This window comes from Platalea leucorodia (genome assembly GCF_965183815.1).
Source record: "Platalea leucorodia genome assembly, chromosome: 7".
Lineage (NCBI taxonomy): Eukaryota > Metazoa > Chordata > Aves > Pelecaniformes > Threskiornithidae > Platalea > Platalea leucorodia.
The window spans coordinates 63,273,458-63,292,017 of record NC_138829.1 but is presented as its reverse complement, the minus strand read 5'-3'; the positions used below and the strand labels follow the sequence as shown (position 1 = coordinate 63,292,017).

General features: G+C 37.0%; 1 protein-coding gene across 1 annotated transcript in view; it reads left to right on the top strand.

Moving 5' to 3' along the window:
• The window catches only part of PPFIBP2 (PPFIA binding protein 2), a gene marked incomplete at its 3' end in the record, with an annotated part of 89,038 nt that overhangs the window by 28,138 nt on the left and 42,340 nt on the right, over nucleotides 1-18,560 (top strand). The window contains exons 3-4 of the mRNA XM_082316846.1: nucleotides 10,379-10,468; nucleotides 14,864-14,977. Coding sequence (XP_082172972.1) covers nucleotides 10,379-10,468; nucleotides 14,864-14,977 — 204 coding nt within the window. The remainder of the gene's footprint in view (nucleotides 1-10,378; nucleotides 10,469-14,863; nucleotides 14,978-18,560) is intronic.

Here is an 18,560-nt window from a genome sequence, read left to right as displayed (position 1 = left end):
TTTATAATGTCTTTTGAGAGGACAGGCAAGTAATTCAAAGAGCAGAATTTATTTTTAGGTTTAGTCTGAGCCTGAAATAAACTGAGAAGGCTGAGTAGTGTTACGATAAACAGGGAGTAAAACAGAGACAGGAAATAGGGGGTCTTTGGTAATGAGTTCCAGCCACTCTTGAAACAGAAAGCCAGAGAAGGCATTACTTGAAAATAGTTTCTCAGTGACAGCTTAATAATTTTTAGCTTGTTATTCAATTTTAAAAGGGAACAGTTTCTGCAGATTTATACTATTATTGAAAGATCCTTTTTTAAAGATCATTTAGCAAGTTATAGTTTTGAAGTTTTTAGTTACATTGTTCTTGTTGCTAAACGATCCGCTGTTTAAAAAAACCAGATGTTTGGGGGAGAGTCCGAAGTTTATACAGTTGTGTGTTATATATACATCTGTGAGAAGCATTTGGGATAAGACTGTGGGACAGAGGCAGAAGTTTTAGCTGAAAATGTGAACACACATTTAAGATTTTAGAAGTTGAGGGTTGAAAGGGGAAGAAGTCACAGCTATATCCTGTAGAACAAAGCAGTGCTCTTACTTCCAAAAGTTTCTTTTAACCCTGGGAATGTGACTGCTGAGATGGGCCCAAAGCATGGATGGTGAGATTGATATTTACAAGCACTTCACGTGGCTAAAGAGGGTAAGTGATTTGCTGGGCTTTGTTTTCTCTTTCTAAATGCACTTTAGCAAATCTTAGTCAGAATTCTCAGCTTTGCGAAAGGAAATGCACTGAGCGCCTCAGACATACAATATTGTAAGTTTCTTCAGCAGAAGTGAATTAAAGATGTTTCTTCATGTAGGAGGAGGAAGCTAAGGGAGGGGGGTGAGAATCAGCTGTCTTTGTCTTTAAAAATGAAACTCTAGGATCAAACTTTGAACAAATGGCAATAGAACCTAGCAAGTGCTTGTGCTTTCCTGAGATTGTAATACAACAAAGCAAATCCTGCATGGGAACGTATGGCAAAAAAGGAGAATATGTTGTTTACCATGTTGTGCTTTAAAGTTAAATTATTTGCACTAGTTCTTTACTTAATCAATTCTTCATTGGGATAACTGTATGAGATCTTTTAGGATACCTTTGTTTTGGATAAAAATGGTGGTACTTTTTTCCTGTGCATGTTACTCTGATAAAATTATGGTTTTTAAAAAGACAGTGCTATTAAAATCTGAATTCTGTGATGAGCTGTCTGAACATGAATTAACTGCATGAGATTGTTTTTGTCTTCCTATAAAAGAAAAAAAAAGTAGGTTTGTGCGGTTGTCTCACCACCTTGGAAAAAATCACTTCATTTTTCTCAGCTTTTAGATTTTTTAGGTTCTAAGTATTTGTTTTTCAGTGTTTGAAAAATCCATGAATGGGATGTGAATAGATGCTTCATAGTATAACCTTTTTTTAATTACAGTATTAATTTAATTGTGTGTCATGTAAGCAGCACATCCTCTCGTTATACTTTTAAAATCTGTTTTAACCTGTGTTAATTCTATGCACACCATTTATGTTCGTGCTTCTGTACGGCACTGGATTAACAACAGACATGTATACATATGCACATGCACTCTATTTTTTTTACTAGCTGTATAAACATAAAATGTAGGTAAATATGTGGAATGTGATTAGGAACTTTAATTTGCTTAGTTTCTTGAATGAATATAAAATATTCATGATATAATGTCAGTCTTCAATAAAAGCTTGAGAATCTTGAAGTTAATTTACAAAATATTTACAACAGGTTCTGGAAACGTTTACATTGCTGGAGTGTGGATGTGGAGGGGATTAAATGGGGAGTGAGTGGGATGGTGAAGGAGAAGAGACAACAGGAAGTAGCAGTTGGTAACATTATACTATTAGTTTAACCTGGGCTCTGTGCAGTTAAAGCTAAATAACTCTTCAGTGTTTTTGAGATCACATATTAATTTGTTATTTAAATAAGGTTTTGAATATGGTATGTCTGCCACCCTTGCTTCCTGGTTTAAATTTTATTTCTACAAAGGTACGTTTGCTAACAAAAGGCTAAGGTGTGCTGTTACCAGGCTGTGTGGCATTCAGGATACACGGAGGACAATAACATAATGAGAAAAGGATCAAGAAATAGCTGCAGTGAAGAAAGTCTCACACTGAAATGTTCACAGATTTGGAGGGGTTAACACAGGGTGTCTTTGGGATGATTTTCAAGTACTATGTTGAGAAAGGATACTGTGTTCAAATGTAGCACAGGCTTTTACAGAAATTAATAATGCTACTACTGTGGTTGTGTGTAATACCTTTTATGTAGGGTAGATAAGGAGAATATAAATACTGCTGCTTTTCCTTGCAAGCTCTTTAAGGGGGTGAGCACATGTGGGGGAAGGGAAGAGAACTGAAAATGATCTTGCATTGTTCCCAGGAGAACTTAAGTAGTCTGCTCCCAAATTCCTTTGACAAGTGATTTTTTTAAAAAAGTTGAAACAATCTAAGTTGCTTATTTAATTCTCATGTTCAAGAATCCTAATGTCACATGTCTGGCACTGATTGTGATAGCATATAAAGATTTCAGGCCCTGCAGTCATAAACTGTTGCTCTTTGGCTGATAATGAAAGAATGAGTACCCTCCAGAGTAACAAATGGCTCTTAACAGAGAGTTACTGCAACAGACTTGCATAAACCCTTGGTGAAATATGCCAAAGCTGGCTCCAATTTCATCTTAGCAGAAATCACTTCAGAGACCAGGATCAGTTTTGATGTTGCAGTTGGTTGGCTAAGCTAGATTTGCACGGCATCTGCGGCTTGGACTGGGTTAGAGCAGCAAACAAATACAAAAATCACAAGATCCAGGCAGGCAAAATGACAGATACAACTGCTATTTTCAGATGCTTAGAATAGAGGATCTGGTTTTAAGCAGTAGTCCTGTAACATAATGTGTACTGTAGCATCATGCAACAGCAGCAGGGACAAAACAATATTTAGATCAAATTGAAATAAGGTGTCACGACACTTCAGCCCTTTCCATTGGACTTTCTTGATGTTAAGATGACCTGTGAAAAGTGCTGTGCCAAGAATGGCCATAGGTGTGGACTGAGTGGGCAGCAAAATGTAAGAGCAGATGGACAGAGCCAAAAACCAACATGGCCTTGTCTCAGTTGTGTATGAGGCACAGTTAATGTGTTTTTCTTTGTTAAATGTTTTTTCTCCATTTTACTTTTTTCTGCCTTTTGCCACTAATAAAAAATATTATTCTGCAGTATTATTTCTCACAAGCGGAAAAACTTTCTCTGATAATATCTTACCTAATATCAGAAAGACAAAACTCTGCAATGCGTACAGCTATACTGTACTTCATTGCATCTGATATTTTGACAGCAATTTCATAACTGTCCCAGTTAGCTTATTCTGGCTGAGAAGCTGAATGATATCTGACATAGGCACATAGTACCGCCCTGGTTTCATGCAGCGTTAGATGAGTTTGTAACAATGCAGATATTCAAGGATACCTTGTTAGTAAGACACAAAGACCAGCTAAGGAGTTCACAGGAATTATTAAGGGAGGCATGTCTCTCAGCAATCTGTGTTCTAGAAGGATATGGAAAAGTTCTTGTGTATATACAGTACACTTTTAACATTACAGCTAAGGCAGCACCATAGTTCTCATGAAGTAGTTGGTGGGCAGTTTGTGGGAAGCGTTTTGCAGATAACTGATGTCAGGTTCTTTTACAGGGCCTAAGCATAAATCTGTCACTGTTAAAAAGTCTGTGTTGCAAGCTAACGAACCTGAGACACTCCTCGCTACCTGAAGCTGAAAGCGTCTCATCTTTAGCAAACTTTCTTTGGTTTTCCCAAGGGATTTGGGTTAGAGGGTTCACATACAATTTCATCTGTTGTCCTGTGGCTTTATTCTTATATTTCCATCTGGTCTTAATTGGAACACACCATTCCTAATAAAAATGGCACAACCCCCATTTTGGTACATAGACATGTAGGTATAACCACAAATTATTAACAACCATTACAAACATAAATGCTAATATTTATTACAAACAGTATTATGGGCTCTCTAAGGACATTCTAAATTAACTGAGCTATTTGAACCACAGTGGATGGAGTGTAGCAAAATGGGAAGTCTTTTTCATCTGGAAAACTATAGAGTGGTAAGATGTCTCATTTTGAAAGAGAGATGCCTTCACATGAAATGGAGGTGCCAGATGACTCTTGTACCTTGCAAGGTACATACTTACCTTTTGAAGTGCATGCAGCACAGAGCTGACGGCTGACCTGAAATAGGTGTACATTATTCTTGTGCTTTTCTTTCCTTTCTTCTGGATGCTCTTCGTAACCTGTACTAGCAAGAGGTGGAGCAATCAAACACATGCTATAGCCATTAAGCTCATGATATCGAGGGTGAATCTTATGACTTCTGTAAGGATATCTTCCTTTAAGTAATGTAACTGTCTGGAGGTGAAAGTTAATATTAGGAAAAATTATCCAGATAAAATATAAATATTTTGTCAAAATTCTTTTATTTTAAGGACTACAGAAATTTACCTAGCTCTGTCTTTATTTAATTTCAGACCATATGCTGTTAGCTTTTTCAAAGTGACTGCCACTTTCACTTCACCAACAAGGAACAATGTCAAACAGAAAATCCTGTTATTGCTTTATTAATTGCCTTCAGATGAAAGGCAAGAATTACAGATCCAGAAATCATGTTCCAGCCTTCTCCTCCTCCTCAAGTACACTGAGTGAATGTACATATATTCAGATGGGTGTGTATCTGAGGTAGCGCTAACATGCCAAGAGATTAAATTCGTATTACATCCATAGTCAGATGCCAAAATAAAAATGTTTACTGTGTAGGCTACTCACTCATCACAACACAATAGCAACTACTGTGACTCATAACATCAGTTCTGCTGACCCAAAAGATTAATAAAGGGATGGAAAGTCCATACTCTTCTAAATATTATCAACTCCAAATAGGGTGGAAAAAGTCTGTAGTGTACATTTTCTTGTATTGAAATATAATACTATGGTCTGTGTGCTGCTAGTAGTTTGCGGAAGACTGACTGGTTGAACTCTGCTGGCTGTACTCCTTGTTTTGAGCTTCTAAACCGCAACAAAAGACAATATGTCAAGCAAGTCCCTAATCTTCTGCATTAGTGCAAGTATTGTAGTTGCCACAGGCATCTTACTCAATTATCAGTGGAACTGAAGGTGATTCATGTGACTGAATAAGAAGAGAGGAGGGCTATGACATAATCTGTCTTCTAAAAGAGGCGGGTGACTTGTTGAAAAAGCTTACAAATCACCACTCTAACTGACTGCCAGGTTTACTTTTCCCAGCTCCTGCCCCTCCACAGCCCAATATGAGATCTATGGTATTAGTGACAAATTTCTGTGTAACAGCTGGCTGATCAACTTCAGAAGTTGGTATTTTTTGTTTTAAAATTAGCTGTGTTAGAGATTCTTTGAGCTGAAACTGAAACAGCACATGAGGAGAACATAAACTGGCCTGTATTCAATTTTATTATCTTGCATATGTGCTTGCTTTAAGGGGCTTACTTTTACAGCCTATCAAGATTCAGCTAGAAATTCTGTTACAGAAACTTGTGAACAGAACATCTGTACAGAAGTGCTGTACAGTGGTTGTCGTTCTGTTCTGACAATAAGCTGCATTCTGAATTGTTTCCTATTAAAATAACGTGCAAGAAAACATAACAGTCCATGCTTACCAGTCTCTGAGAAGGCTCTTGAAAATTAAGATAGCTGAGTCAATCGAACATTTCTTCCCTTTCTTGCCATATGCTTTTATATTTTTGCTGATTATCCCAATTTTAAACTAAAGCTGTTGAATCATACTCCGAAGTCTGATTTTTTTGTGACATATATTCTGGAGGAATATTTAAGCCTTTTTCTTGGAAAAGGACTCTGTAATGACTTGATCCTGTAAGTGATACTTAGACCGTCAAGTTTCCAGCAGCTACCAATATTATGTCCAAGTTAGAGTCAAGAGCGTATTCCAGAGAGAGATTTGGAAGCTAAAGATGAAGAAGAAGCTGAAGCAGGTGATGGAATGCAAAAGCCTTTTTTTCTTTTTTTTTTTCCACTTCCCCTAGAACCACGAGAAACAGTTAATTTGGAATTGTTCGAGGAAAAATTTTATTTTAATATCTGATGCAATCTGATGGGCATTTAACTATATCCAGAATCTCTGTGGAGGCACGACATTGCTTTGTAGCTCCCTTAAGCAAAGTATTTATGGTATACACTTGACTTTTATCTGCAGTGGTACTACCATCAAGGTCGTTTCGACCACCTTGCCTTAGCATATCTTTCCTTCTGCTTTGGTATCATGTGTTATCATAAACTTCTTTACATGTTTTATGCAATTTCTCTCATTCTTTCATTACAAGAAATATAATTAACATATTTAGCTTATAATTTGTGGAGTCCAGGTAATGATTCTTTGTTTTTAAGGCTGCATCTTCTGAAAAAACATCTTTGTGGAAAATCTGGGTGATTCAGCGTTTTGGTCATGTGGTTACACAAGTCTAGTGTTTATTGTTTATGAGCTCTTACACCAACTTGAGTGGTCTGTAGTCTTATGACTTTAATGTTACAGGTCGCATATTCAGTTGCTGCTGATGCATGTGATATCTAACTATACTTGCTCAGTTTCTTCTCAGTACTGACTTTCACAACTGCAGAATGCACTCCAACCATCCACAGATGGCCTTGGTTCATATTACATTGTTTTATCTTGTCTTTATGCATGCCACAAAGATTTCCCAAGTCGTAAACAACTGCTGGGTGTCAATCAGCCACTTTTATTTAGCAGGTCGTTTACTGTCTACTGTACTTTCCTGTACTTATCTGAGCACTCTCTGTTCGAGCTATTGGCAGGGTTGATTTCTTTTTTTCCTCCCCCCTTTTCTGTTCACATGGGTGTGATTTGCTAGGCTTTACATGGGTATTGAGTATTGGACTTGCAGCAGAGGATATTTCACAGTCATTCAGTGCAGCAGACATCATCGGAGGCTGTACATTTGGTAAATGTGAGTGTAGTAAAATAGCTTATTTGTGATTTGATGTTGAACTAATTCTTAATTACTGATTATATAAAATGTTGAACTCTGTTTTGCATTCATGACATTGGTTATGTAAAAATGTGTTGGCAGTAATTTAACTCACTGTGCCTCTAAGGCTGGGGGGGGGTGGTGGTTACACAAGTGGTTACAGGTATATTTCTTAAATTTAGCCTAGGAAAATAGCAAATGATGGCAGGAGAAAGGGTGTAAAATCTACCTGACTAGGCGGTCTTCATCACTAGGTTTTGTCATTAAAAGAATGTTTTCCTGCCTAGCAGTGTGCTGTTCTTCCCTGAATACTTGATGTTCTAGGTGCAGGGAAGTCTCCCCTACAATTGTGTGTGAGCCAGACACATACTGGGGAAGGCTTGTGGGCTCTCCCTTAAGAAAACTCATTTAATGGTATGGAATGGAGTTTTAACTCTAATGGAAACATACCCGCCAAGGCTAAAGATTTTGTATTCTAAAGTACAGTATAAGACTTTGCTCTGCAAGTGGAGTAACAACCCAGGCAGAATGGCTGGTGGTATGATTGAGGATGCATAGCTGAGGTCAAAGGGTTATCTAGGCAGACGTACAGAAATGCATGTTGGTTACTTATGAGGATTCCTTATTTTCATTATAGTACTACAAAAGTTAATAAGGAATGAACTTTAAGACCATACGGACTGACTGACTGACCAACTTTTAATACAAAGGGCCTAAGTTAAACTGAAGATGCATGTTTTATAAACACAGTGGGGGGTTTGGAGATGTGTGGTATTTTTCTAATAAAAGGAGAAGGCTTGAAAAAATTACATTGAGATGCTAGGAAAGATGGAAAGAAATGTTAGGACACAGGAATTCTAAAAAAAATTAAAACTAGTTAGGAGAGGAAGAGGGAGTAAAGTCGCCATTCCTTTAAGGGCATTACGTACTTACACAGTGCCGCTGTGTAAGTACACCTACAGATGCCACTGTAAAACTTATTAATTTTTTCTGAGACTTCTGTTTGCGTATAAGTTATGCACTCAGATGTGCATATTTAGAGCCATTTCTGTGAGGTCTTGAATCTTAGTTGGACCTACTACAAACTGGTCAAAAGCTAGTGAGAAAAGTATGTTCTGAGTAGAGTTAAGATATTCTTCTTTTGATCAATGCTGGTAAGGTGTGGAGTGAGGTTCTGCACATTCTGTTCTTTAGTGTTCTTGTTGACCCTCTAAAACAGGGAATAAGGACCAAGCGTAGTGAATTTATAGGTGATTCTAGTTAAGCAGGACCTTGCAGCCATGCTAAAGGACATGATTAAAACATAAGAAGAGCCTGATACGTAGGAAAACAGTATAAATAATACGACACAATTCAGTATAGGCTAGTGTGAAGTTATACATTTAAGCAGAAACAATGAGTAAACACAGGATGAAGAACAAGATGCTAGCTAAATAGGAGCACTAAAAAAGGATCTGGGAGTTATGGGTCCTAGGCTGAAAATATATCAGTGTTACTATATGGCTGGCATGAAATATGGCCCAAGGGTCTGTGAAAACATTTTTTCCACTCTAGCCATTTTCAGCTAGAGTCCTGTGTTTACAGGTGCTTAATTTCAAAAGCAGTCAAGGAACAATTGGTGAAGAGGAACCAAAAGAAAGCAACAAAACAGATCTTGAAAAATTAACCTGTGAGGAAAGGACAGAAAACCTTGTGGTTTTTTAGCCCAAAGAGGGACCTGCTAATTAGAGATCTACAGATAGTCTTCAAATATGTAAAAAATTTCTGAAGTGAAGGACATTTTTTTTATCCATGGTGGTAGGATAAGAAGCAGTAGGTTGAAGTTGAAGAGGTGATGATTCAGGTTAGACATTAAGAAAAATGTTCTAATGATGGGTAGCTAAGAAGTACATTATATGGGGGAGGCTGTGTAATCCATTTCTGGAGGTCTTTAGGAGTAGGCAAGACAAGAATATTGCAAATAATCATCTGTCCTAGGATGGAATAGCTAACCACGTGATCTCTTCAGGCACCTTTCAGTCCCGTTTGTTGGTGTCCTTGTGATTCTCTCAATTCCTTTCAAAAATATTGGAGGCAAGGGTGCTCTGATCTTCACAGCTCAGCTCATAAAGATGCCACACTTACATCTAGTTCAGCACTTTATGGCTTGAAAAGTGTCTTTTAGCTTTTCATTGGATAAATATTTGATTTCTTGATTTGCATTAATTAGCACCATGTTTATTTTCATCATCTGTTTTACATTTGGGCCTGTAGATCTCAGTGGAGATCAAGAAGCCATAAATATATTTAATATTAAAAGAAAAAATTCTATTCACAAATGTTCAGTTGAAAAAGAATGGACAGTTGGGGAGGAAGATTATAATTATATTGGTGCCATTGTACAAGCAACTATAAATGAGTAGTCGGCTGCAGACTAGTGTAGTTGCAGAGAACTTAGTGAAGTTGGATTCTTGTGTTAGCTGAAGAGCCGCCAAAGTGTTTTGTTCCCCGGCAGAAATGCATTGCCTGCAGTGGAGCTGGGAAGAGAACTGCTAAGGGCTCATGTTACTTTCAATGTTTTAAGCAAACAGCTCCATTCCCACAGTTACACAATGTTTTAGTATGCAGGATGAAGCTGTGGGACTCTTCTAAATTTTTTAAAATAAATCTGCAGATTTTTTTTTAATTGTTGTGTTTGTCTCTGGAATATTAAAATTCATAGGAAATAGGACATAATAGTTAGTAACAGGCCATGTTATAGAAGGTCTTTCTCCTTAGAGCCGTTTAGAAATCCATAAGTGATTATGTAGCTAGAGTAGTTCCTGATAAGAATTCGATAATTTAAATAATTTATTAATTGCTAACAAAAAAATTATACTTTTCTTTCAGTGGTTTCTAGGAATAGTATCATGCATACGGCAGTTTTTACCTTTTGAAAATAAACACCAAGATTCCGTAACTTTGGCAAAAGACTGTTGAGACCAGATGTTTTAAATTACATGGTTTTTGTCTTGATAAGATGGCATCTCCCATATTGGGAAAATGTTGGCATTTCCAACAATAATTTGCTAGAAAATATCAAATCTATTCCTATACCATTCTTGACTGCTGGAGAAAGTATTCAAAACCCAGCTAAAAGAAGGTACATACAAAAGGATTAATGCATATGAAATAAACAGTTTTGATCTGTAGACACATTTTTTGCATGTTTTTTGCATTATAACAACCACTCAATTTATATCAATTTCTATTAACTATTGCTTGAAATTTTAATATTAACTGTAAAAATTCTTACTTTTTCCCTCAGTCACAGGTGAATCATCATGCATCTAATAACGAAACCTATCAAGAAAGATTGGCACGATTAGAAGGTGATAAAGAGTCGCTCATACTGCAGGTATGTCTTAAAGACAACATTGTCTACATAGTTGATATTCAGTGAATAAAAGCTGAAGTGACAGAGTATTTTCTGTTAAACAAATGTTAGTGGGTCACCAAATGTAACTGATGTTTAATCAGGAATTAATTTATAATTTGTATAATCCATCTGATTGGTTTCATGGTGGGGTAACTGGGTAGAGGAGAGGGGAGTGACAGCAGTAAGAGGGAGAAGAATGACAAAGGAATAATTAACAACTTAAAAATAATGCTGTGAAGTCCCAAGACAATGCTGTGGTAGTAGTTCTCATTCTAGGTTTCCTAGGTTATACCAGTTGATTTTCTAGGTTCTGTGTGCCACCATTTTTAATTAATTGGAAGACTGGTAGGTAGATAGAACTGATATTTTTCCTGCTTGTATAGTGTACCAAAGTTGCTTTAAATCATCAAAAAGCTTAAGGGGGAGGTAAAGGGGGAAAAAGAAAATTTGAGAGTAAAATGAATGCCTAAGCATTTCTAGGTTTCTCAGTTTACCAAGCCTGTTTTCAAGCAGATCCCCTGTCCCATGTAAGTTTTCCTCCTGGAGAAAACACATGTTGTACAACTTAAAATAAAAAAACTTTATTATTTTTTTCTGGATATTTTCACTAATACTAAACTGTGCATCGCATGCTTTTTAAAAGTGAAGCTGGAGATTCTTTAAATGGTCTTTGCATATCCTTTCTCTTTACATTTACAAAAGCATATTATAAGCATATGTATTTATATCAAACAAAACTTAACTATACTGGGTAGGTGTCTTCCTACTTTCAGCTACTAGTTTCTGTAAGCATGTTTTATCCTGTATGTTCTGTTCACACTTGTGGTAATTTACTGAGCAGAGTTCTCACTGCTGTTTTTAAATAAACAATAAATGGTTTGTGAGACATAAGCTTAGGCTTGGTTGGATTTTTTCATTACTTTTAAACTAAAATTGCTATTACCAAATTTAGAAAAAGAAAATCTGAATGAAAAAATAAACTTCTGGTTGGAATTTAAGTGTTTAAGTGTATGCTGCAAATTCCCTTTTTTCTGAGAGGGAATCAGGTCAGGGGAGACAACATCACAACTGATATTTATTAGAACACCTTTTATTAATCAAGTGGTTATTAACTGTAACATCTTGATTCAATTAATAATAGCAAACAACTTTTCACACAGTACATTGACTTCTCACACAGTTCACTCGCACACATGCACGCACACTTGTAATTGGAGCAACAATTAGGGTGCCAAACCCAGCTGTTTACTCAGAAGCAGAAGGTTGTACTGAGGCACCTGTGGCTTTGTCCCTGAAGGCCTCCTTTGTTTCATCACATGTGTGTGTAGTCCTGTAATCTTTGTATGCATATAGCAGCCGCTGTCGTCTTGGATGTGGTTCATGCTATACAGCCGGTTGTTGATGGCCATGCGTGCTGGTGGGCTTGAACAGATTTGGCAGAATCTTGGTGTTCAAAGTGTATCAGCTTTTGTGGATTTAAGAGGACTGCTAGTCTCCAGCACTTGTAAGTTCCTGACGACTGTTCCAGGCTGCTGCTCAGTAGGTACTTTTCCTGTCTTTGTCCTGCTGATTTTTAGTAACTTTCTTCATCCAAATAGGTACCTGTAGAATGCAGCCAGCCAAAATCGTAAAGGAAAGGCTTTTATGACCTGGTTTGGAGACCTACCTAGAGTTTTTCTCAAGAGCAATGTAGTAAAATCAGATGTAGAAATTGTCTCTCTTTTGCCTTTTACCCCCATCAAATCAAGAGGCTTAGTCAGTATTTATGCATTTTCCTATCCTACTGCACAGTATTGCAGTAGAACTCCAAAAACGCCAGGCAAATAACATAGCTGCAAACCTCAGTCTGGTAGATGAGCATCAACAACAACAACAACAAAAAAAAAAGGTGCCAAGATGGAGCTGGAGTTAGAACCTGGTTTACACCAGTTCTGCATATTCCATCTAGGCAGCCGAATGTGAGGAACATAGGGAAGTCCCATGCTGAGGTTACTGGCCTGAGGGAGCCTGCTGGTATAAAACTGGCTCCTCCTGGCTGTGACCATTGGCATGAAGGATGAGAAAATGATGAGAAGCAGAGCACCTCTGTTCTATAGCTCATGTTGCTTTTGCCAGTGACTGTGGTCTCTAGCTGTAATCTATAGGGAACGTGAGGCTGGGAGCACTCCAGTCTTGCATCAGGCTTGCAGCAGAAGCAGCAGTACAAGGCACCTTGTAGTGGGCACAGGCAACGTCCACTGTCCCTGTCCATCACAGCTGAGTCTAGCAGTGCACCCTGAAACCTGCTCCCACTGTGCAGTCTGTAGTGGAGGCTGGAACTGCTACAGCATCTGGGATACCTTCCTATAGCTCAGTGCCTGTGTATAGGACCTAATGTACTTCTTTAGGTGTTTGTTTTGTTTGTTTGTTTGTTTTTTCTTACAAAGATGTTTTAAACCCTTATACCACTTGATTTTTAGCTAGTTGTTCAATATGCCTCACTTTTATGGATATTTACAGAAAATACATTATCTTACACAAAGTATATTATCTACGGGCTGACTCTTGCGGGTGTTGCACGGCTAAGACAAGATGGACTTGCCAGCATAGCATATGCTAGGGTTATGTTCTGTGTGCAGCCTACTGATTCCCTGAAGAGTCTGGCAGATGTGATCCTGAACAGAGGGGAAAATATGAGCTCAAAGTGGCTAATGTTCCTCTCAGCCTAGCTACTGGAACATCCAACACATGCTTCTAAAGCTGCTAAGGTTTTACTAAATTGCTTTGCAGGTCACATTTAACATACAGAGTTTTCCTTACAGGTTACAATGCTAGTTGGAACCTAACCAACCCTTCAGAGCTTGTTTTCTTTCTCTGGAACCTGCATCAGACGGAAGGAGAGGATTCAGTTTGTTTCTTCTTGCTTTCTGACCTCACAGGGATTTTTTTTGTATGCCATCACTCGTTTAATGGGAGCAAAACAAAAAAGCAGACAAGCAACAGACTTCCTTGCGGGGAGTTCTCCCTCTGCCCCAGCTTGGATGTGTCCCCTGCCATCTGCCTCCACCCACTCCTTCCCATCATCTCTCATCCTGCATTCATCTGTACTCTACCCTACAGCCAACTACTTTAAAGGCAAAAAAATAAAATAGTCCTCTTTTTTCTTTTTCTATGTTCCTTTCCCAGGCGTGCTTGTCATTATGTTTGCAGGTAAAACAAATACAGATCACTCGGTCACTCCCTCTGCAGCTTCCCTGAAGTGAACTCAGTTCTTTGTTGACTGAGTTTTAGAAGTGCTGCATACATCTTAAAGTGGCTACATCTTAAAGATTTCACTTCCACATACTATACTTTTTTTTTTTTTTTTTTTTTAAATAAAAGTGGTGCAGGGTTGGATGTGTGAGAGCATAGCTAAGTTTTTTGTTAACGCATTTCATTCAAACTGGAGTTTAAACACCTATGGTTGCTTTTTTGTTTGAGGTAACATTTCTCTAGTATAATCAAGGCTTCTATATAAATAAATAGTAAAAATGAATATACAGAGTTTATGTGCTACTTAACAGAATTAACACCGGGATTTTTTCCACATCTTTCTAATATTATCCTGAGTGTAGTTTTTTCAGCTTTGCAAGCTTTGAGTTAGGCTGCTGGGCTTTGCTTATTACACACTCACTGGTCTGTCTCACCATTCCCACAGTTCTTCACCAGTATTGCTTATTGCTTCTTTTCCTGGGATTCATTGTCTGTATCTCACTTCTTTTGCTTTCATGTTTTGGCTTGCAAAGCCTGGGAATTTTTCTTGGAATAGAACTTTGCCACTGCTAAAACATGCCTTTTACTCATTGCATTCTTTATAACTTCAGAACGCTTTATTAACAGGTAAGGTGTTTTTCTGTTCTTGTCAGAAGTAAAGTAATTGGTTGGTTTCCGAATGAACAATTTTATTGTTTATCTGTTTTAGGGAGTGAAGTGCCAATGGAACCTGAAATGGCAATGAATGCTCCAAAACCACTTAGAATATTTTCACTCTCCTATGTTCTTGTTTGGTGCTTTCTGATTTTTCAGATTTTTCCATGAACTGATGCAGGCTACCTGTAGGTAGTGTTCCATCTCTTCTAGAAATGCTCCTTCTTTTTTATATTAAAACAAAATAATTGGACGGCGGGGGGGGGGGGGGGGCGGCAGAGGGCGGGGTGGAAGCAAAATACAGGTAAGACTGAAAAATTGTCTGTCTTGATAGAGCACGTTGCCGCAGTGCACAAGAATATTAAACCATTGAGGACTTTAAAAGAGAATTTGCTATTAAAATGTGCATTTGGATGTCAATTGTATAAGGTAATTGAAACTTAGTTACAGTCAGTTCAGTAGCATTGTACTTCTCTTCTCAAATTACAGGTGAGTGTTCTTACAGACCAGGTGGAAGCTCAAGGAGAGAAAATCCGGGACTTAGAAATCTGTCTTGAGGGGCATCAGTTGAAACTGAATGCTACAGAAGAAATGCTTCAACAGGTAAAAATCTGGATTGGAAAGCTTCTTGCATAATCTTCTCCAACCGAGGGGTGAACATATATGGTCAGCTTGTCTGCATGTGTGAGTGCCTTTGGCAAGAAGATAAAACGGAAAAAAAATGCATCTTTTATTGTTCTCTTGCTGCTTTGCACTTTTTTTTTTCCTTTCAATAAATGTTTCTTTGTTTTCCTGTTGCAGAAACATTTTACTGGCTGGTTGCATAATACTGTACGTGGCAGCATGTAAAATGAAACTATTGTGTCGTATTTGTACTGTGCTGACGAACTAAATTTGGACGTGGTTGAGTAACTGGTTAGACAGGTTAAATGTATCTAATACATGTAAGAGTTATAGAATTAAGAAGTTTTATTTAAATATTTTCTGGTTTTGTATGGCTTTGAAGTTGAGCAGGTAGTAAGTTGAAATTAATTACTGTATCAAGTTTGGTTCTATAACCATTTTTGCTTAATTTAGGAGCTTCCCCTTATTTTTTGAAAGAAAATTAGTATATGAAGACATATTTTTCTTTATTTCAATCAACAGTTTCAGACTATGTGATTTAATTTTTGCTCTTTCATGTTATATGTGGAGGGAGCAGAACAAATTATAACTTAAATACCTTACATTTCATGTGTTACTGCAGAGATGGCAGGTTTGTCGATGAAAAAGAACTTTCCCAGTGCCATTTTCTGTTATTACAGATGCAGATCATCCATTGATAATACAGTACATAGATATCAAAAATAGATTTGAAACTGTAAATAATCGTCAAAATCTACGCCAGAAATTTGCAGGATAGATATTGTTCTTGATGAACTTATTTCCTCTCCCCACCCAAAATGTTGTGTTAAAAATTTACTATTTTAGTCTATGTGAAATATGCAAGTCTTTCTATGAACTATTCATAGCTTTAAATTATAGTTGTGTTAATATATATATAGACTTATAAATTACAGTTGTGTTAATCTATATAAATTTATTTTTCTATGATAAGGATCCATGTACATATGTATGTAAACAGTAGCAGTTTCTATAAGGTAAACTTGTATCCTAAACCTTTTAAAGTTATAATTCTCCAAGCTTCTCCAAAAAAACCTTGGTCTCACACAACTTTTGCAGCCCAGAATGCTTCCAGCTGGGAAAAGTTTTCTTCTCATACTTAAATGAGGGGACATTTTTAAAAATGCAAATAGCGAGTGCATTTAGGTTTTCAGTGAGATCTGAAGTGAAATTCAAAGAACAGTAAGTATTTAAGTTATGAAAATCTGTTTTCAAAGATCAGGAAGACATTCACAATAGAGTGTAGAAGTTTCCTATGTCAATCTACAACTAGATAGTTGTTCTGTGACTTCTGCTAAAACTGTTTATTGTTTCTCTGACTTAAAATTTTCTGCTCTGATAGTCTTCTGAGGAAACTGTGAATTTAAAGCCTGATTTAACAGAGCACTGAGGCATCTGAAAATAGAATATAATAATGCATGTACATTGCTATTTCAGTGAAAATGTTTAAATCTACCCATCTGGTATTAGGCACGTGCACAAATTGCTTACAAAGCTGATCCTAAAGTGATAAGCTACAAAAGTCTGTACTAAAGCTAAGGAAGTCAGGAATCTCCAAATATGTTTAACATAAACCTTAAATCTAAATTTTGAGATCACTTTGAGCAGCTGTGTTGCCAAATGGGAGTAATTTCAAATTTATTTTCTTTTCTGTACACATATTAAATAGCTAGCAATAAGTTCAAATTTGTTGATTGTTTTGTATTGTAGTTTCGAGACCTTGTATTTGAACATAACTTACAGAAATACTGACAAGCTTGCTTGTTGATTGCTAAATTTCTGAGTGATTGATCTCTCATGCTTGCAGCATATGTGATAGCTTGAGTTTGGGTTGGGGTTTTTTTTGGTAGAAAGAATTACCTAGGCCACAACTTGGTAAAGATTTGTGTTTCATTTTAATCCTATGAGTTTGTCCATTTGAACTTTGCACAGACACGTACACAAACACATATGCTTAGTATTTTAATTTTAGTGTGAGTGACGTACTTTCAATAGCTGAACCAAAATTAAGAAATAAATTCAGTGTGGAACTGAGATATTTATAATTTATTTTCTCACTGGAATCAGAAAAATTGGTGTTGAGTTAACATTTTAGTTTTGTGAACAGTAAGAAGAGCAAATTCAGTGAAATACTGGAGGATGATGAGGGAATGGTAGTTGTGGTGTCTTTCTCACATGAATTACATCCCCCAGTAGACAGTGAGATATGGGAAACCCAAGTTAGATCTCTCAAAATCTCAACAGTCAGAGAAATTATACATTTATTATGGCTCAGCAGAGGGCCTTATTTGTCTATAATTTATTTTGAAGGTTCTTTTCTCAGTTCATCTTGTTGAAAAGATTGCGCTCTACAGGGAACGAGTTGAGTTTTGGAGAGAAGAGAATGACCTGATAATGTGATGATTAGGACGTGCATGTAAGATATGTGGCCAACAGTTAATTCTTGCAGTTAATTTGTCAAAAGTAGAGTAAGTATCTGGCCTCGGGGACTTCAGTGGACTGATGGATCAATCAGGTTTTGGGGAGGGTTGGGTTCAGATCTTCTCAGCCGGTTGTTGCCAGCGTCCTCTACCAGTGCTCACGATGCTTAGCAGAGAGATGAAAGATACTAGTGTTGTCACTGAGTTTTTCCAGTCAAAACTATTTAGTGGGTCTTTCAAGACAATACTTATTTATTTTTACAGTAAACTAACTTATTTCTAATAAGAAAAAATCATCTATCTCTATGTACCTATATAAATATTCTTGCTTTTCAGAAAGACTTCTATTGTCTTGTGCATGTAAATCCAATTTTATTTCATGGTTCTGCTTGCTTATTTACAATATATTGAACTCCACTGATTTTTACCTTTGTGAACTTAAGTTGACTGCTTCTTCTAAATGGAAAATGAAATTATAGAGATAATTGCCCTAGCTTGAAAATTCTTTAATGTATATTAGTAGAAACCATATACCTGAGTCCAGGATAAGCCTTGTCTTTTTAATTTTGGGAACTGTAAGAAGAGTGACTCCTAATTAATTCTGTGCCCAAAATGCTACAATAAAACCAAAAATCATACACTTCGTTAAGATAATTTAATGACAATATCTGGTAGTTCCACAACAGAAAGGGTATGTAATGCTACCCTGCAAAATAGTTTTTGCTGAATCTATGCTAGCAGAGACTTGTCCACTTCGTCAGGGTGGGGTTCAGGCTAAAATCCTTCTGGCTTATGATTTATGTGCAGTTGTTTTGAACCCTGCTACAAAGTGATCATGGAAACACTTTTGAAACAACAGCTAAAATAAACTTTATACAAATTACGTAAAATGGCTCTTCAGCATTTAGGGTGGACATCTTGAATGTGGAATAGTAGCAACAGACTGCTGCTGCTTTGCAGAAAATCATGATTCTTCATCACTCTAAGAGGACAGTGCAATATCCCTTAGTTGAAATGTGAACTTTCAAGAAATGAGTTGAGCCAGTCTAAAGGTTCCTGCTACAAAAAGGAGACGGTCTCATTCTCCTGTCGTCCTTCTTCCT